The 14,918-nt window shown below is 40.3% G+C and overlaps 1 protein-coding gene across 1 annotated transcript in view; it reads left to right on the top strand.

The window, feature by feature from the left end:
- The window catches only part of LOC144202286 (paraspeckle component 1-like), an 18,355-nt gene extending 3,437 nt beyond the window's left edge, over positions 1 to 14,918 (top strand). Inside the window, exons 2-10 of the mRNA XM_077725319.1 lie at positions 4,360 to 4,509; positions 4,599 to 4,750; positions 6,121 to 6,216; positions 8,773 to 8,969; positions 9,059 to 9,143; positions 10,249 to 10,354; positions 13,692 to 13,749; positions 14,400 to 14,536; positions 14,612 to 14,918. Coding sequence (XP_077581445.1) covers positions 4,360 to 4,509; positions 4,599 to 4,750; positions 6,121 to 6,216; positions 8,773 to 8,969; positions 9,059 to 9,143; positions 10,249 to 10,354; positions 13,692 to 13,749; positions 14,400 to 14,536; positions 14,612 to 14,779 — 1,149 coding nt within the window. The 3' untranslated portion in view covers positions 14,780 to 14,918. The remainder of the gene's footprint in view (positions 1 to 4,359; positions 4,510 to 4,598; positions 4,751 to 6,120; positions 6,217 to 8,772; positions 8,970 to 9,058; positions 9,144 to 10,248; positions 10,355 to 13,691; positions 13,750 to 14,399; positions 14,537 to 14,611) is intronic.

The following is a 14,918-nucleotide window of genomic DNA, read 5'->3' as shown; positions in this document are numbered from 1 at the left end:
TTGAGGACTTTGTGTTAGCCACAGGGCTAAATGAGAAATCTGCGGAGGTGCAAGCTGCCTTCCTGAGACGACTAATGGTTAACGAGTGCCGCCACGTCTATATGCATAACTTGGTATTGACTGAGGATCAAAGGAAAGAATCCATTGCCATCTTAAATATGTTTGGGGAGTAATCTAAACCTGCAAGAGACGTGATTCGTGAGAGATGTATGTTCGGTTGCTGCAAACAGGAGACTGATGAGCCAATAAACATTTTTTTTTAAACAAGGCTACGGGAGAGAGCTACATCGTGTGAGTACCGTGGGTAAAAGGATGAGATGACTCATGAGGACACTGGAAGGCGCTTGATGCGTGAGCGAGACCTCAGGTTGCAAGCGGCAGTCGAAATATGTCAGCAAGCTGAGCTGACTAAGAAACGCATAAAACCCATGAAAAGCCCCGCGAGGTACAAGTGGAATGGAGCAGAGAGACAGACTGAGAGTTATAGAATGCAGGACTAGAGAAGCGACCAGTGTGCTTGCAAATACCGCGGAAACAGCCGCAAGCGTGGCGGGGAACAATGCCCAGCCTACGGTAAGGCATGTGGCATCGCAAATCATTTTGCCAAGGTATGCCAGGCTAGTAACATGACCTAGACAGTACCTGTGCTGCAAACTGTAGACCGTGAGGGTAGAGATGAAGACCGAGATGTGGATAATATCTTCATGGCCACAGAATGTATCAGCGCAGTGAATTCCAAAGGTAGGAAATGGTTTGTGCACCTGCAATTGAACAAAAAAAAGGCAAGCATGCATAGACACAGGTGCCACTTGTAACGTCATAAGCAGTAGGACCAAAGAAAAGTCGCTGGGTACAGCCCTACAAGCATGATCTGGTTTTAAAGGTGGTGGAAATTCATCAAGAGCCCCTCCTCTCTGGGGCCACATATGGGCGCCTGGGCCTATTGACATTCACAATACCCGAGGAGCTGAACAAAGTAGGGGAAGGAGAAGGCACGCCCCTCACTAAAGAGCAGCTGCTATCCAATTATGCTGACGTGTTCAATGACCCTGTCGAGTCAGTCCCAGGTGAAATACACTTTGAACTTGATCCAAATGTACCCCCAGTACAGTGCGCACTTCGGAATGTTCCTATAGCATTAAGGGAGAGGGTCAAGGACGAACTAGACTGACACACCAGAGCAGGCAATGTCGCACCAGTGAATATAGTTCCTCTTTGCCTCATTTAAATAATAAAAAACAGGTTATTGAAATATTAGTCCAAGTCCTCCATCAGATTTGAAAGGCATTTTTCTTGAACAGTGGTACCTGTTGTATGACAACATGCTCGTCATACAACATGCTCGTCATACGACATGCTCGTCATACAACATGCTCGTCATACAACATGCTCGTCATACAACATGCTCGTCATACAACATGCTCGTCATACAACATGCTCGTCATACAACATGCTCGTCATACAACATGCTCGTCATACAACATGCTCGTCATACAACATGCTCGTCATACAACATGCTCGTCATACAACATGCTCGTCATACAACATGCTCGTCATACAACATGCTCGTCATACAACATGCTCGTCATACAACATGCTCGTCATACAACATGCTCGTCATACAACATGCTCGTCATACAACATGCTCGTCATACAACATGCTCGTCATACAACATGCTCGTCATACAACATGCTCGTCATACAACATGCTCGTTGTCCGGTCTATTATGAACATTCACTAGGTCAGGGGTGGCCAACCCGTGGCTCGCGAGCCGCATGCGGCTCTTTGCCCGGTTTCATGTGGCTCTTACGTCCATATCAAAGTTTGTATTTGTGTTTTATTTTTATTTGCGTGTGCGCTTCGCTTGAGTTCAATACGGTATTTTCGTTCAATGCGCATGTGCTTGGGATGAAAATACCTCAAAGTTTCCCAGTAGGAGCAAGGTCATTTGAGTAAACGTTTTTAACAGAGTGGGAGAGCTCCCGTGAACCAGAAGCGACAATGAACAGCGTCGCGCACACAAAAAGTATCCCAAAGATCGAGCGTCGGCTGAAAAAGCCACACCCCCTGCGAGGCAGACCAAGGCGAGAGTGCTCAGCCGGGAGCAGCCAATAGGAGAGCGAGGTGTACACCCACGTGGTGGGCGCGCTAGTTAAAAGCCATTCATAATAAATGACAGCTCACAAGGAGCGAACGTTGCGCAAAAATAGGCTCTGATTTTATGACAGAAGTCCCACTAAGTAACATGCATAGAAAAAGAAAAACGCTATTGTAAATTATTATATTTTTGTTTGTGGACTTGGTTGAACTGAGAGTTTGTCTGTGTGAGACAGTGCACAGAATGTTCATTGTTGATAATGACTGGCCTGTGCTGTTAGTACTGTAGGAGTCAATTTATGTCATTACTATGCTGGTGTGTGACATTTACAATAAATCTGTGTGATGTGGCTCTTCGCGGTAACACAGTAAAAAATGTGGCTCTTTGCGGTAACACGGTAAAAAATGTGGCTCTTGGTCTCTGACTGGTTGGCCACCCCTGACCTAGATGCAGCCGGACAGTGACACTCATGATTGTGATATGGATTGAAGGTGTCTATGACATGGTTGTGACACGGATTGATGTCATAGATGGATACATTATTTCTTTACTTTTAAGATTATTTCACACTCGTCGTACAACATGCTTGACATACAACATGCTCGTCTTACGACGGAAATATCGATTGATTAATTTGCTTGCGATACAAATAAAATTTCGAGATGCGACCAAGCCAGGTGGCCATGACATGGGAGGCTTTTTATCATTGTAGCGCACTGTATTTTATTGCCGCATTTCTTTCGTGTATAACAATATCTACGAGCACCAAACGATTTATTCAGACAAGTTTAGATCAAGAAACGCACAACGCGCATGCACGGGCAAAAAGAGCTTTCTGGGTATTGAAGTATACTCGTGCACACAATGCCGATAGGAAATTGCACTCTTTTTCAGAATATAAAACTTCATGACCCACAATCAGATGTTGAATATCCTGTTATTATTATCCATTACGAGGAGTATTATATTACTTCTCGTTCGATGCTCACAAGAACATCAGCAGTACTAGCTCGCAATTCCCTCTTTTTAATATTTCTGGTCGCAACTCCATATACGTTTAAGTGTGTCTGTATGTATTAGTCCAAGATAATTCAAATTTGTTTGTTTCGTTTACCAGAGTGTTGTCGTGGAAAGGAAACCAAGTTACATTCACAACTCAAGTTCTGAACCTAGGACCTAATCAAAATTTGCTAGCCACTTGGTACCACTTACCCATGTTGACTACTACTAATACTACTTTATTATGTTGTCCATTCACTTATCTATAACTACTTATTAATTATTTATTTATCATTGCTATATATATCGATTATCTATGTGTTGGTTTTCTTCGTTGTTGTGTCCATTGACTCAGCGAGTCAACTTGGCCCTGAATGTTGGGTCTGAAGTTACAGACCCCCATAGTTACCAACCATGCACAAAGGAAAAAAGAGGCAGAGACTGTGTTATATTTTAAAGCAACCAGCCGACTGGAAGAGGTCAGAGTTGTGAGATGATAACTCGCGCTCGGCTCCGCGGAATTCTCTTATCTTCCCAAGGTGAATGTTGCTTTTATTAAGTTTCAGCATGACATCATGGAAAAGTACAGTTGTTGAGATTATAGACATCATGGAAAAATACAACAGTCGAACACTGAGACGTGTTGAGAAGAGATTATAGGCATCATGGAAGAGCATAATATTAAAACAGAGATTAAAGACAGGATGTTCTTTTGAAATGCACATATTATTGAGACTCCTGTTTTAACAACTTCACACAGACACCTTCAAAACAATGGAACTCCTCTTAGACTGAAGACGGAACAAGGTCGCTTCGCTCTGGTGATCACTTGGACTACTTATTTTTTCATTTCTTATTTTTTTATTATTTATTCGTCTGGTTGTTTGTTGTTGTTATTTGTGCACTGTGTGCTGACAGCTTTAAATCTCTTTATCCTTGTATAATGACAATAAAAGCATTCAATTTAATTCAAGTTGACCGACAGTATGCCAGGGAGAATTACAGATGTCTTGAAAAAGAAGGGACAACACTGTCTGTACGTATCGACCTATTGCATGTAATTCTCAATAAAAGCTTTTGATACTTCTGAAATGTTTGTAATTGTATGTCATTTTAGCATAGATATGTCTGGCAAACACTTAAAAATCTTGAAGGAAGCGACTTTGTGAAAATGTAATTTTTGTGTCATTTTCAAAACCTTCGGCCATGACTGTACATTACAGCTTATGGACACTGGTTAATTTTGGTTTCCATTTTTCAGGAGACCCGAACACTAGCGGAGATTGCCAAAGCTGAGCTCGATGGGAAGATTTTGAATAACCGAACAATCACGATTCGCCTTGCTGCACATGGTGCCGCCCTTACTGTCCGCAACCTTTTGCCTGTTGTCACAAATGAACTTTTGGAGCAGGTAAACAACCATGTCACTATAGATATTTTTATTTATTATATTTTGTTGTGGAGTTGTGGTTATGTGCAATTGATCCTTTGTGCTTCTAGGCCTTTTCCCAATTTGGCTTGGTTGAACGGTGTATCGTCCTGACGGATGACAGGGGGCGGCCCACCGGCAAAGGCTTTGTGGAGTTCGCCAACAAAGCAGCCGCGCGTAAGGCTTTGGAACGTTGCACAGAGGGCGCGCTCCTGCTAACCGCGTATGATTTTTGTCTGGAAATGACGCACACTACTCAGTATTCAAAGCAAATCACATGCACTTTGGGGAAAAAATCAAGAGACGAAAAATTATTTCCATGTCATTCAAACAGTCTATCTTTCTTTCATAGATTATAGATTCAGACCACACAATTGAATTAGTTTTAAGGATTCTGTTGATTGGGGGGCGGGGGTGTTAAATTTCAAATATTTGGGGCTTCCAGCTCATAAAACCCGTAGAAAGAATTTATCTTTAAATGAAGATTGCGAAGAGATCCCCGATTTAGCTGGACATGTTTTATTTTTTTTAACTTGAGTTTCATCTACAGTACTCAAGCACAACTATCATGTGTATTTATCAAATACTGCATGAACATGAAATGACTAATGTATTAATATCTGAATATAATCTATATACAGTGGTACCTTGAGTTACGAGCGTAATTCATTCCGGGACTGAGTTTATGTCAATTTTCTCTTAACTCAAACGAACGTTTCCCATAGAAATGAAGTAAAAACAAATTAATTCTCTCCAACCCTCTGAAAAAACACCAAAAACAGGATATTGGATTGGATTTTTTTTAAAATGTGTTCTAATCATCTATTAACAAAGTAACAAATAATTAGTTTTAATAGTATACTAAAATGTTTTTAATAGAACTAAAATTAGACAGATAGGGATAGAGTAGAAAGAGAGGGACAGAGAAAAGGGGGAGACTTTTTTCACGGCAACACGCTCATAATATAACTTAAACAAATGTAAATGAACTTTGATTACGATGCAGATCCACTCAAAAATAAATGTAACCTTTCTTTTCCCGGGTTGGCTCTATTTGCCCCGCCTCCACCCTGACTTCAGATGCGACCTATAATTGATCATTTTTCAGAATAAAAATGAATGTATTTATATCGCAACAGCTCAAATGAAAATATACTTAAAGAAATGTATAGCAATATTTTTCAACCAATTATTTATTGCCAACCCCTGACCACGCTGCGTCGCTGCAGTTTTTAAGGAAAAAACATTTACAACAAGGAATCAAACACTTCATTTGAAAGTATATTTCAATTGATTTGATGTGATCATTTAAAAAAAAAAATCTGATATTTGTTCATGTTGATTTATTTACCAAATTGACAATTTTTTCAAATCCTATTTTTGTTGGTTTTAAGAGCTGGAAAACCAAAATATGTTAATTTGAAAAAATAAATAATTGCCATTGCCTAATTGTGGGCCTTAATTCTACCATCTATGGTAGTTAGTCTCTTTTAATGGAATTTTTAAGATGAATGAGCAATTTTGACTGATTTTAATCTAAAATATATATATTTATGGGTCTGTACATTAAATGTTTTCCACTTCTCCACCTAGCACACCTTGCCCAGCGATTGTGGAGCCCACAGAGCACTTTGACGATGAGGACGGACTGCCTGAAAAGCTTATACAGATATCTCCCAAGTATCTCAAGTGAGTCCGAAGATGATTACTCATAACTAATTAATTCTTAACAAGTTTTTATCATATCCCAAAACTTTTTGGAGGGGTGGATTACTCTTTGTTTGGTGGCCCAGTGGGCGAGTGGTTAGCACTTTGGCCTCACAGTTGTAGGGTTGGGGATTCGATCCCAGGTCGGTCCTCACCGTGTGGAGTTTGCATGCTTTCCCGGTACTCTGGTCTCCTCCCAGATCCCAGAAACATACATGGTAGGCTAATTTAAAAGTCTAAATTGCCCCTGGATATTAGTGTGAGAATAAATGGCTGTGTATCTCCTTTTGTCCTTCAATTGGCTGGCCACCAGTTCAGGGATTTCCCACCCTGGTTCCGGTAGTTAGGTGGGATAGGCCCAGGTTGCCGTGCTGCACGTTGTAGCAACCATTCTTCTCCATGAAGCGCTGCCACTTTCACAAGGCCACCGCTGTTCACTTGGCCACCGCTATTCACTCCCCGGCAGTACTCGCCAAATATGCGCTGCACGATCGCCATGGTGCCTGCCTACGCTCGCTCCACGAGGCCCGGCTAGCCCCCGCAGCAGTTTGTGCGTGACCCGAATCTCGCGTCTTCCGAGGCACGGAATTGGAAATTCTCTTGTTGTCTAAGACACACCGCCTTGGACTCAGAGGAATAAAAAAAATGACCCAGCATCATGTAGGATTTATGCCGGAGATACGACCGTGAAGCCTGACGATAAAACATCAACACACTGTATGGGACCACTCAGAAGGAGACTGTTGACAACATGGTCGGCGTCATTGAATTTGGCACTCTATATAAGAAGCAAAATTACTTTAATCTCATATTACGTTTGTTTCCCCCTAAATTAAAATAAACCGATTTTTAACTTGAAATATTACAATATATGACTTAATTCCTGTAATGTTATATTACAACTTCCTATAATGTAATATTACAACTTTTCTCTTGAAATATAACAATGTATGATTTCTTGAGCGATAATTTCCCACGACATACCACATCACATCTTGAGTTGGAAACAATAAAATAAAATGAAACAAGAGAAGCTTAATAAAATCAAATTGCCCCAATTAAGCTGTATAAGTAATGACAATATGGTCAGGGTGAGTCAACCAAAGTCTTCCAAGACAGAGCTATTCTAGTCATCTGGTGAAAAATCTTTTTAATATTGCAATATAGTCATACCTCTACTTACGAATGCACAATGAACTATGTACGAAATGATCATGTTATGAAAGCTTTTTATTTGCAAATGAGTGCCTTAAGATACCAAAACAATCCAAGTTACAAAATCACCCCAAATCGCAATCCATGTCCCTTCACTGTTATTTTATCTTGTAATTGTCGCGGAAGCATTGATTCTTAGTTTACAATCTCGCCACACTCTACTGAGCTCTCATTGGCTGTCTCACAACAACCACTATACATGTTTCAAGATTCTCTAATGTACTTTTCACCTCCGTTCATCGTCACGTAGCTCTGACAGTTTTTTCCAAGTGTGTATTAAGCAACGAAAATTACCAGTGCGAAGGAAAAGCAGTGGTCAGCGAGGAGGACATTGACGAGTCAAATCGAGGTGCAAAAAGCGAATACTCACCCGGGGAACTGAATGAACTAGACTTAATGGAATACTCTGCAAAACAGATGGAATATGATGAGAAGTCAAAAATCTAAGAAATGCTAGAGAAATTTCATAAACTTTCTGTCTTCCTAGAAAAAAAATTGAAAACAGTGTTCACGAATGTGCGATTCCCACTTTGACAACGTTTGCTTGTATTATAGAAACATTATTAAAAGGCAATCGTCTTTGGATAGTTTCTTATTTTCAATATGTCCGTCCACCTTGCACTCCCAAGGTGCAATTTAAATCCAAACTGGTAAGAAACAGGTTGCGAGAAATTAAATGGGTGAAAAATTAAATTATTGTTTGCTGTTGATTAATGCTGTTAATGTTGTTGTTGTTGGAACTCTTAATTTTGTGTTTATTAGATCACGTTCATGTGTTTGTGTGCTCTCTTGTCTGCCATTAGCTTCCTCTTATTCACCTGTGTTTTAACACGGATAGACTTAGCAAGCTTATTATTCATTGTAAGACATTAATGAATAATGTTCTTAAAATTTTCTCTCGTTTTTGCGTGTTTCTCTCAAAGTTTCTTTGATATAAAATTGGGACCAATTTTAAAGGGTTTAGTTGGTAGTTGTGTGAAGACCTTTGAACGAATTAGAGAATTTACATAGAGTACTGCTCTACTTATAACATTTTCAACTTGTGAAAAAAGTTATGGAACAATTAATTTCGGAAGTAGAGGTCTGACAGTATATAAAAAACACCCTAAAAAAATCACAATGTAGATTTTCCCACCAATATCATTCAGCCCTAAAAGAAAACTGGGAGGACCGGCTGTCAATGCTCATGTTAAAGTGCCACTGGCGTACAATGATCTCCCAACCAAAATGGATTGGATGTTTAGTGCCATCAATGGCAGCCAGTGCGTTACATCAGAACTTAATGAAGTTTAAATACTTGAGCGTCTGCTCATGTTTCATCAGGGAACGTTCAAAGATGCCACATTTTGCCCAACCGGGGACCTTTGAGTTTGAATGCTCGTCTCGCTGGAAAGCTCTGGACGAGTTGGAGAGACAACAACGAGAGCAGGTGAACAACAGTATTAAGGAGGCCAAAGAGAAGCTGGAGGCTGAACTGGAATCAGCCAAACACGAACACCAACTCATGTTAATGAGACATGGTAGAATTTATTTGGATTGCTTCAACCAAATACAGCAAATTGACATTCCAGTTTTATTTTTATTATGCTTTCTCTTTCTGCAACTCCAGATTTAATGAGACGTCAAGAGGAGCTGAGACGACTGGAAGAGCTTCGTAACCAGGAACTTCACAGACGGAAACAGTTAGAGTGGAGGTACTGTTTTCTTTTTTTCACCTAAGGCCGACTCAAGAACAGACTTACCGTATTTATTCGCGTATAAGTGGCTTTTGTCGGACATAAAATGATGACGTAAACGAGGTTACGACTTGTATGCGCATAAAAACATGACATGCACAAAACTGCAAAATGGTGATGCCATGGCCCGATAATATCACGAAATGGACTTGGTGTCCTTGGAAAAGGATATGTAGCAGTTTTCCAAATGTTCGCTTCTTATCTCTTGATATAACGCATAGATTCATTTATGCCATAATGGCCTGTTACATGGGAATACTTATTGCCCGCCTTTAGCATATTTAGCAACGACACTTTTTCAGTGACTGTCATATCTTGTATTTTGCCTGGGTTCATCAGGCCCAGGATGGCTTTATATTATTCAGTGCATCATTCTTATTCTACGATTAAATTTTGCTTTTTATTCAGCGCTGAGTGCCACCCAACTCAGGATCAAAGAAAAAGCAGTTTCCTAATTTTTCATTTCTTAACTTTCGCTTGCGAGTTTCAGTGTGAATTTGGACAATTTTATGAACATTTTTTTTATTTGTATATTGAATATAAAAAAAAAAAAACAATTTACTGAAGCGCTGAATTTGGAAGCCAAAAAGAATTAGATGACAGTAGCTCCATTACTAACAATTTCGTCCTATGCAGTTTCTGGGTATGATAACAATTAGCCTTTTGTCGAGACTGATGATGACAAAGACTATGTCCGATCCTCTGTCTCCTTTTTCCTTTTCCCTTTCTTTCGCCTTCTCCTCCCTCCCTCCCTCCTCCTCCCCTAAGTTACATAATGCTAAAAGTTTAAACATTGTAATTTTAACTGCAACCCACTACTTAAATTTTTTTAAATACAATCTAATAGTGCATGTTAACACGTCCAACATAAACTAAATAAATGCTTGTTAGTCAGTCAATCACTTTGTCTCTCATTTTGTCTGTTTGTCCGTCCGTGCATCTGTCTGCCCGTCCTTCCGTCAGTTATTTTGTTAATTCGGCTCGAATATACAGCATATCCTCAGCTGCCAGCACGACTATAAATTTTACACTTAGGTGCTCTTTCTTTAATGTGCGAATGCAGGCACGAGGAGGAGCGAAGACGACGAGAAGAGGAACTGAGGAAAACACACAGAGAACAAGACTTGAAACACCAGCTTGACATCCATAATGCGGCACAGCAGGACAATGTAAGTGCAGCATAGTATGCAGAAAGAAACAACCAACAGTATTAGTGCTCGGCTGTATGGAAAACAATCAACAGTATCACGATATTGACCATCTTATATCACAATATCAGTATGTGACAATATAAGACATTTTTATGATTTGGTGAAAATGAGACTACAATTATAACAGTTGTCCTCACCACATACCGCATTTTCACGCCCATAAGCCGCATCTGCATATAAGACGCACCCTTAAAATTGCCTTGAAATCGTTTAATTTTATATTTTCTCTCGTATAAGACTACCCAATTCAGAATTTTCACCTCCACATTCATGGTTTCAAGAGGGAGTAAAAAAATGTGTTGCTGTGTAATAAGTTGATACTAGTCTTGCAATTTGGAATTTGTCAGTGCAATTGCTGTGGTTATAAGTCAACTTACCAAAGTGTGCAAGTAGGGGATTAGCACTACCAATTTTGTCATACGCAGCTGGGTATGATGACAATTAGGCATTTGTCGAGTCAATGATGATGACAAAGCCTATGTCCGACTATTATTGTTATTGTTAGTCTGGAGCGTTGGGCTTTCTCTCGGCATTATCATCCACTGCTCACAGCTGATACCGCTTGCATGGCAGTGGAGGCACGACTGCACGGCTCCAAAGACGTCTAGGAATAGCATAAAGAAACCAAGCCACGCAACAGGTGTAGTCGAGTCGCAAAGGTAGCAAAACAACAAAGCAAAAAGCACAAAGTTCAAAGCAAAGTATATGGAAAAACATTTAGATATATTAAAATGCAATTAAAAAAGATAGAAAAGCAGCAAAAACATATAAAGTGCAAACAGAAAATTCCTTACCAGTCAACATCAAATTAAAAGCCTTTATTGTGATCATACACAACGGCGTATATAAAAATTGGTGGTGCTGCTCCACAAAGTCCGATGTCCCAGTAAAAAAAAAAACATAAATAAGTAACATGAAAATATAAAAAGTCACATCCTGGCCAGGTAAATTCTAAGATATTGCACAATCTAAGATATTGCACATTGTTATAGCACACCCCGAAGTTATTGCGAGAGGGGAGAGAGAAGGGATTGTGTGTCTTGCTAACGCAAGTTCAGAGTCCTGATGGCTGTGGGAAAGAAACTGTCCCTGTCCGTGCTTTGGGAGACCTGTAGCGTCTGCCAGAGAGCACCAGCTGGAATAGGTTGTGACTAGGGTGGTCTGGTCTCTCCCTAACAATGTTGCCAGCTCTGCTGAAGTAGTGAGGGCTGGCAATGTCATCCAGTGAGGGCAGAGCGCAGCCGATGATCTTCTGGGTGGTGTTGATTGGATTGGATAACTCGATTCATCCCGTATTCGAGAAATTTCATTGTGACAGTTGCAAGAAAAAACATAAGTTAGATAGTACAGTCGCAAAGGCAGCAGAACAACAAAGCAAAAGCAGATAGTACAAAGCATAATCAAAGTAAATGGGATCATTAAGAATCACCAAATAAAATCATTAAGGCAGAAAAAGCAGCAAAAATGAGCAAGAGTGGACGCAGCTACCGCCACCGGCTGCCACTTGAATGGCGCCATTTTGGTTGCGGTAACAAAAATGGATACAGACTCAAAAGACGTAAAGTTGGACAAAAACTGGAACAACACACAGGAAGTCTTCCACAAGATGGGGAACTTCTGCAGACTGACCGAGGTAGAGAATATGCAGAGTCACTCTTCCATAATCGGACAAAGGCCCTGTCGTCATCAACAACAAAAGCCTACTTGTCATCACACCCAGAAACTGCGCATGACGAAATTGGCAGTGCTTCTCCATTCGGTGTGTTTACTCAGCAAAAGACCTAAATAAGTGACAGTTACGGACTCGTAATTTGGCATTCGATACTTTGCGTCGCCCCCAGTCGAACGTGTCACTTACCTTCGAAACTTATCCGCACAGTTCTTCAGTAGTCTGGAGATGATGACAACAGTACCAGCAACGGAGCTCTAGCCCCTCGACTCCGTTGCTGGTAAGCGCCGACAGCTCTATATACACATATATACACATATATACACATATACACGCGTATACACATATATACACATTTATACACATATACACATATATACACATTTATACACACACACATATATATACACACACACACAGGGTGTCTCAAAAAATGTACTCACTGACCGGAAAACCTTTATGAACATAGAGTGAAGTCAAATAGCATCGAATACATGAGACAAATGTAATTGAAGAATCATGTTTGCAAATGCTCAGACAACGCCGATAACTCGCACCAAGGGATTTGCAAACGTCGCGAAACATGTCACTAGGAATATCACGGCATTGTCTTTCAATTTCCAATTTCAATGCATCAATTGTCCTTGGTTTGTTGCCGTAAACGTAGTCTTTTAAGTATCCCCACCAAAAAATCCATGGGTGTTAGGTCTGGGGAATGCGCAGGGTATTCAGTGGGGCCCCTTCGTCCAATCCATCTGTCGGGTAACACTGCATCGAGTGAAGCTCGTGATGGTAGTGTGTGTGTAATTTGTGGACAAACAAATTCCTGAAGCAATTACTGAAGCCATGGCACGTAATCAACTTAGTTTCGAAGAGAGAAAGTTTGTCATGAAATGCTAGGCGATTTTGCGAATTCACTTGTGAACCGGCGTTGCACTTCAGTGGAGTTTTCGGTCTTCCAATAGTATTTCAGGACAAACTTTCTTCGAAACTAAGTGAATTTCCTGCCATGGCTTCAGGAATTTGTTTGTCCACAAATTACAGAGATGATTGGTGATGACGGCGAGATTTACTTTCAGCAAGATGGAGCACCACCCCCACTACCATCGCAACGTACGAGCTTACCTCGATGTAGTCTTACCCGACAGATGGATTGGACGAAGGGGCCCCACTGAATACCCTGCGTGTTCCCCAGACCAAACACCCATGGACTTTTTTTGTGCGGATACTCAAAACACTACGTTTATGGCAACAACCTAAGGACAATTGATGCATTGAAATTGGAAATTGAAAGACAATGTCGTGATATCCCTAATGACATGTTTTGCGACGTTTGCGAATCCCTTGGTGCGCGTTTTCAGCGTTATCTGGACAATAATGGTCATCACTTTGAACATTTGCGAACATGATTCTTCAATTACATTTGTCTCATGTATTCAATGCTATTTCACTATGTTCATAATTAAAGGTTTTCTGGTCATTCTATAAGTGAGTACATTTTTTGAGACACTGTGTATAAATACAGAAAATTTGAGATAATTGAAAAATTTTACGTGTGAGTGTTGTCAGTGGAATGTAATGTTCTACTAAATCAGAATTATCCATGTGAAATTTCTTTTTTTCCAGAGAGAAAAGGTCAGAAGACCAGCTGATTTTGGCCCTCGTCGAGTCACTAATCTAGCAGGTATGGCCATGATTGAAGAAACAGAAATGTATTAAAGAACATCTGGACAGTTTGTATATGAATTTTATTTGTTTACTGTATTTTCTGGACCATAAGGTAAGAATCTGAAAAGGCATCAATTCTTGGAGTCTGATGTGTTTCACTCTTCGTCATACCCTTCAGCCTGTAGTAGCATATGACTGATTATTTCCGTAGAGTCTGCAACTTACACTCAGTGGTGACTTCATTGTGCTGCTTTGGTTGCTTTGACTTGGAGTTAGTGTTCTCATTCTCCATTTCTGATGATTATCTAAAAAAATGTAGGAGTAACATTTTCTACAGCTATAATTGGCTAGTAAAGAGCATCACTTTTGAAATAAGTATGTATTTCTTTAATTCCATTGTATTTGACTCATTGCCTTCCATTGATGAGGATAAATTCCAACAATGTCCAGTTCATTTATTCTTAGTTTTGGCTGTGAATTGTTGTTTTTCCATTGTCGTTGTCGGCACTAGATGTTTAATCAATTTTGACTCACAGGGGAATGAACATTTGTTCAATCCTGTAGCGCCGTCAATAGTAGTCAAGAGTTCAATGAGTGCCATATAAATGGTTAAGCTAAAATTGACTCGTTTAATGAACAACCCATGCTATGTTCCTCCGTATTTAGATGTTTTTAAGCCAGATGTCGCAGGAGCTACCACTAAACAGAATCAAATGATAAACATGGGAGGAAGTGGTGCCACCATTAGCGCAGAGGAAGCTGCAAATGTAGGCACACTGTCAAGTCCTGAAAATGGAAACATGGTAATGTATCTTAACTGAATGGAGAAGGATTCTGTTTCTTGAACATACATATTAAATCCTTCTGTAATATCATAGAGAGGTGAAAGAAGCCCACTGAGTGGATCTCTGGCAGGTCAAGCAGCGGTGGCATCACCGAAACAGCAGTTGCAGGGACCTCCAGGTGGTCCAACACCGGTATATGAAAGCAGTAGTCAAATGGATGGAGTGTTTGATGGGCCAAATAGCAAGCGTCGGCGCTATTGACCATGAACCCACAGCATTAAACAAAGCCCACCCCAAACATTTGGGGCATTTTTCCCCTCACACATAATGTTCTTACCTCATTTATTTTTTTGTGTACAGAACGCATACCCCTGTAATAAAGAAAAATATTTTGTATTGA

The sequence above is a fragment of the Stigmatopora nigra genome, chromosome 1, assembly GCF_051989575.1.
Source record: "Stigmatopora nigra isolate UIUO_SnigA chromosome 1, RoL_Snig_1.1, whole genome shotgun sequence".
Lineage (NCBI taxonomy): Eukaryota > Metazoa > Chordata > Actinopteri > Syngnathiformes > Syngnathidae > Stigmatopora > Stigmatopora nigra.
This window is presented reverse-complemented; position numbering and strand designations above follow the sequence as displayed.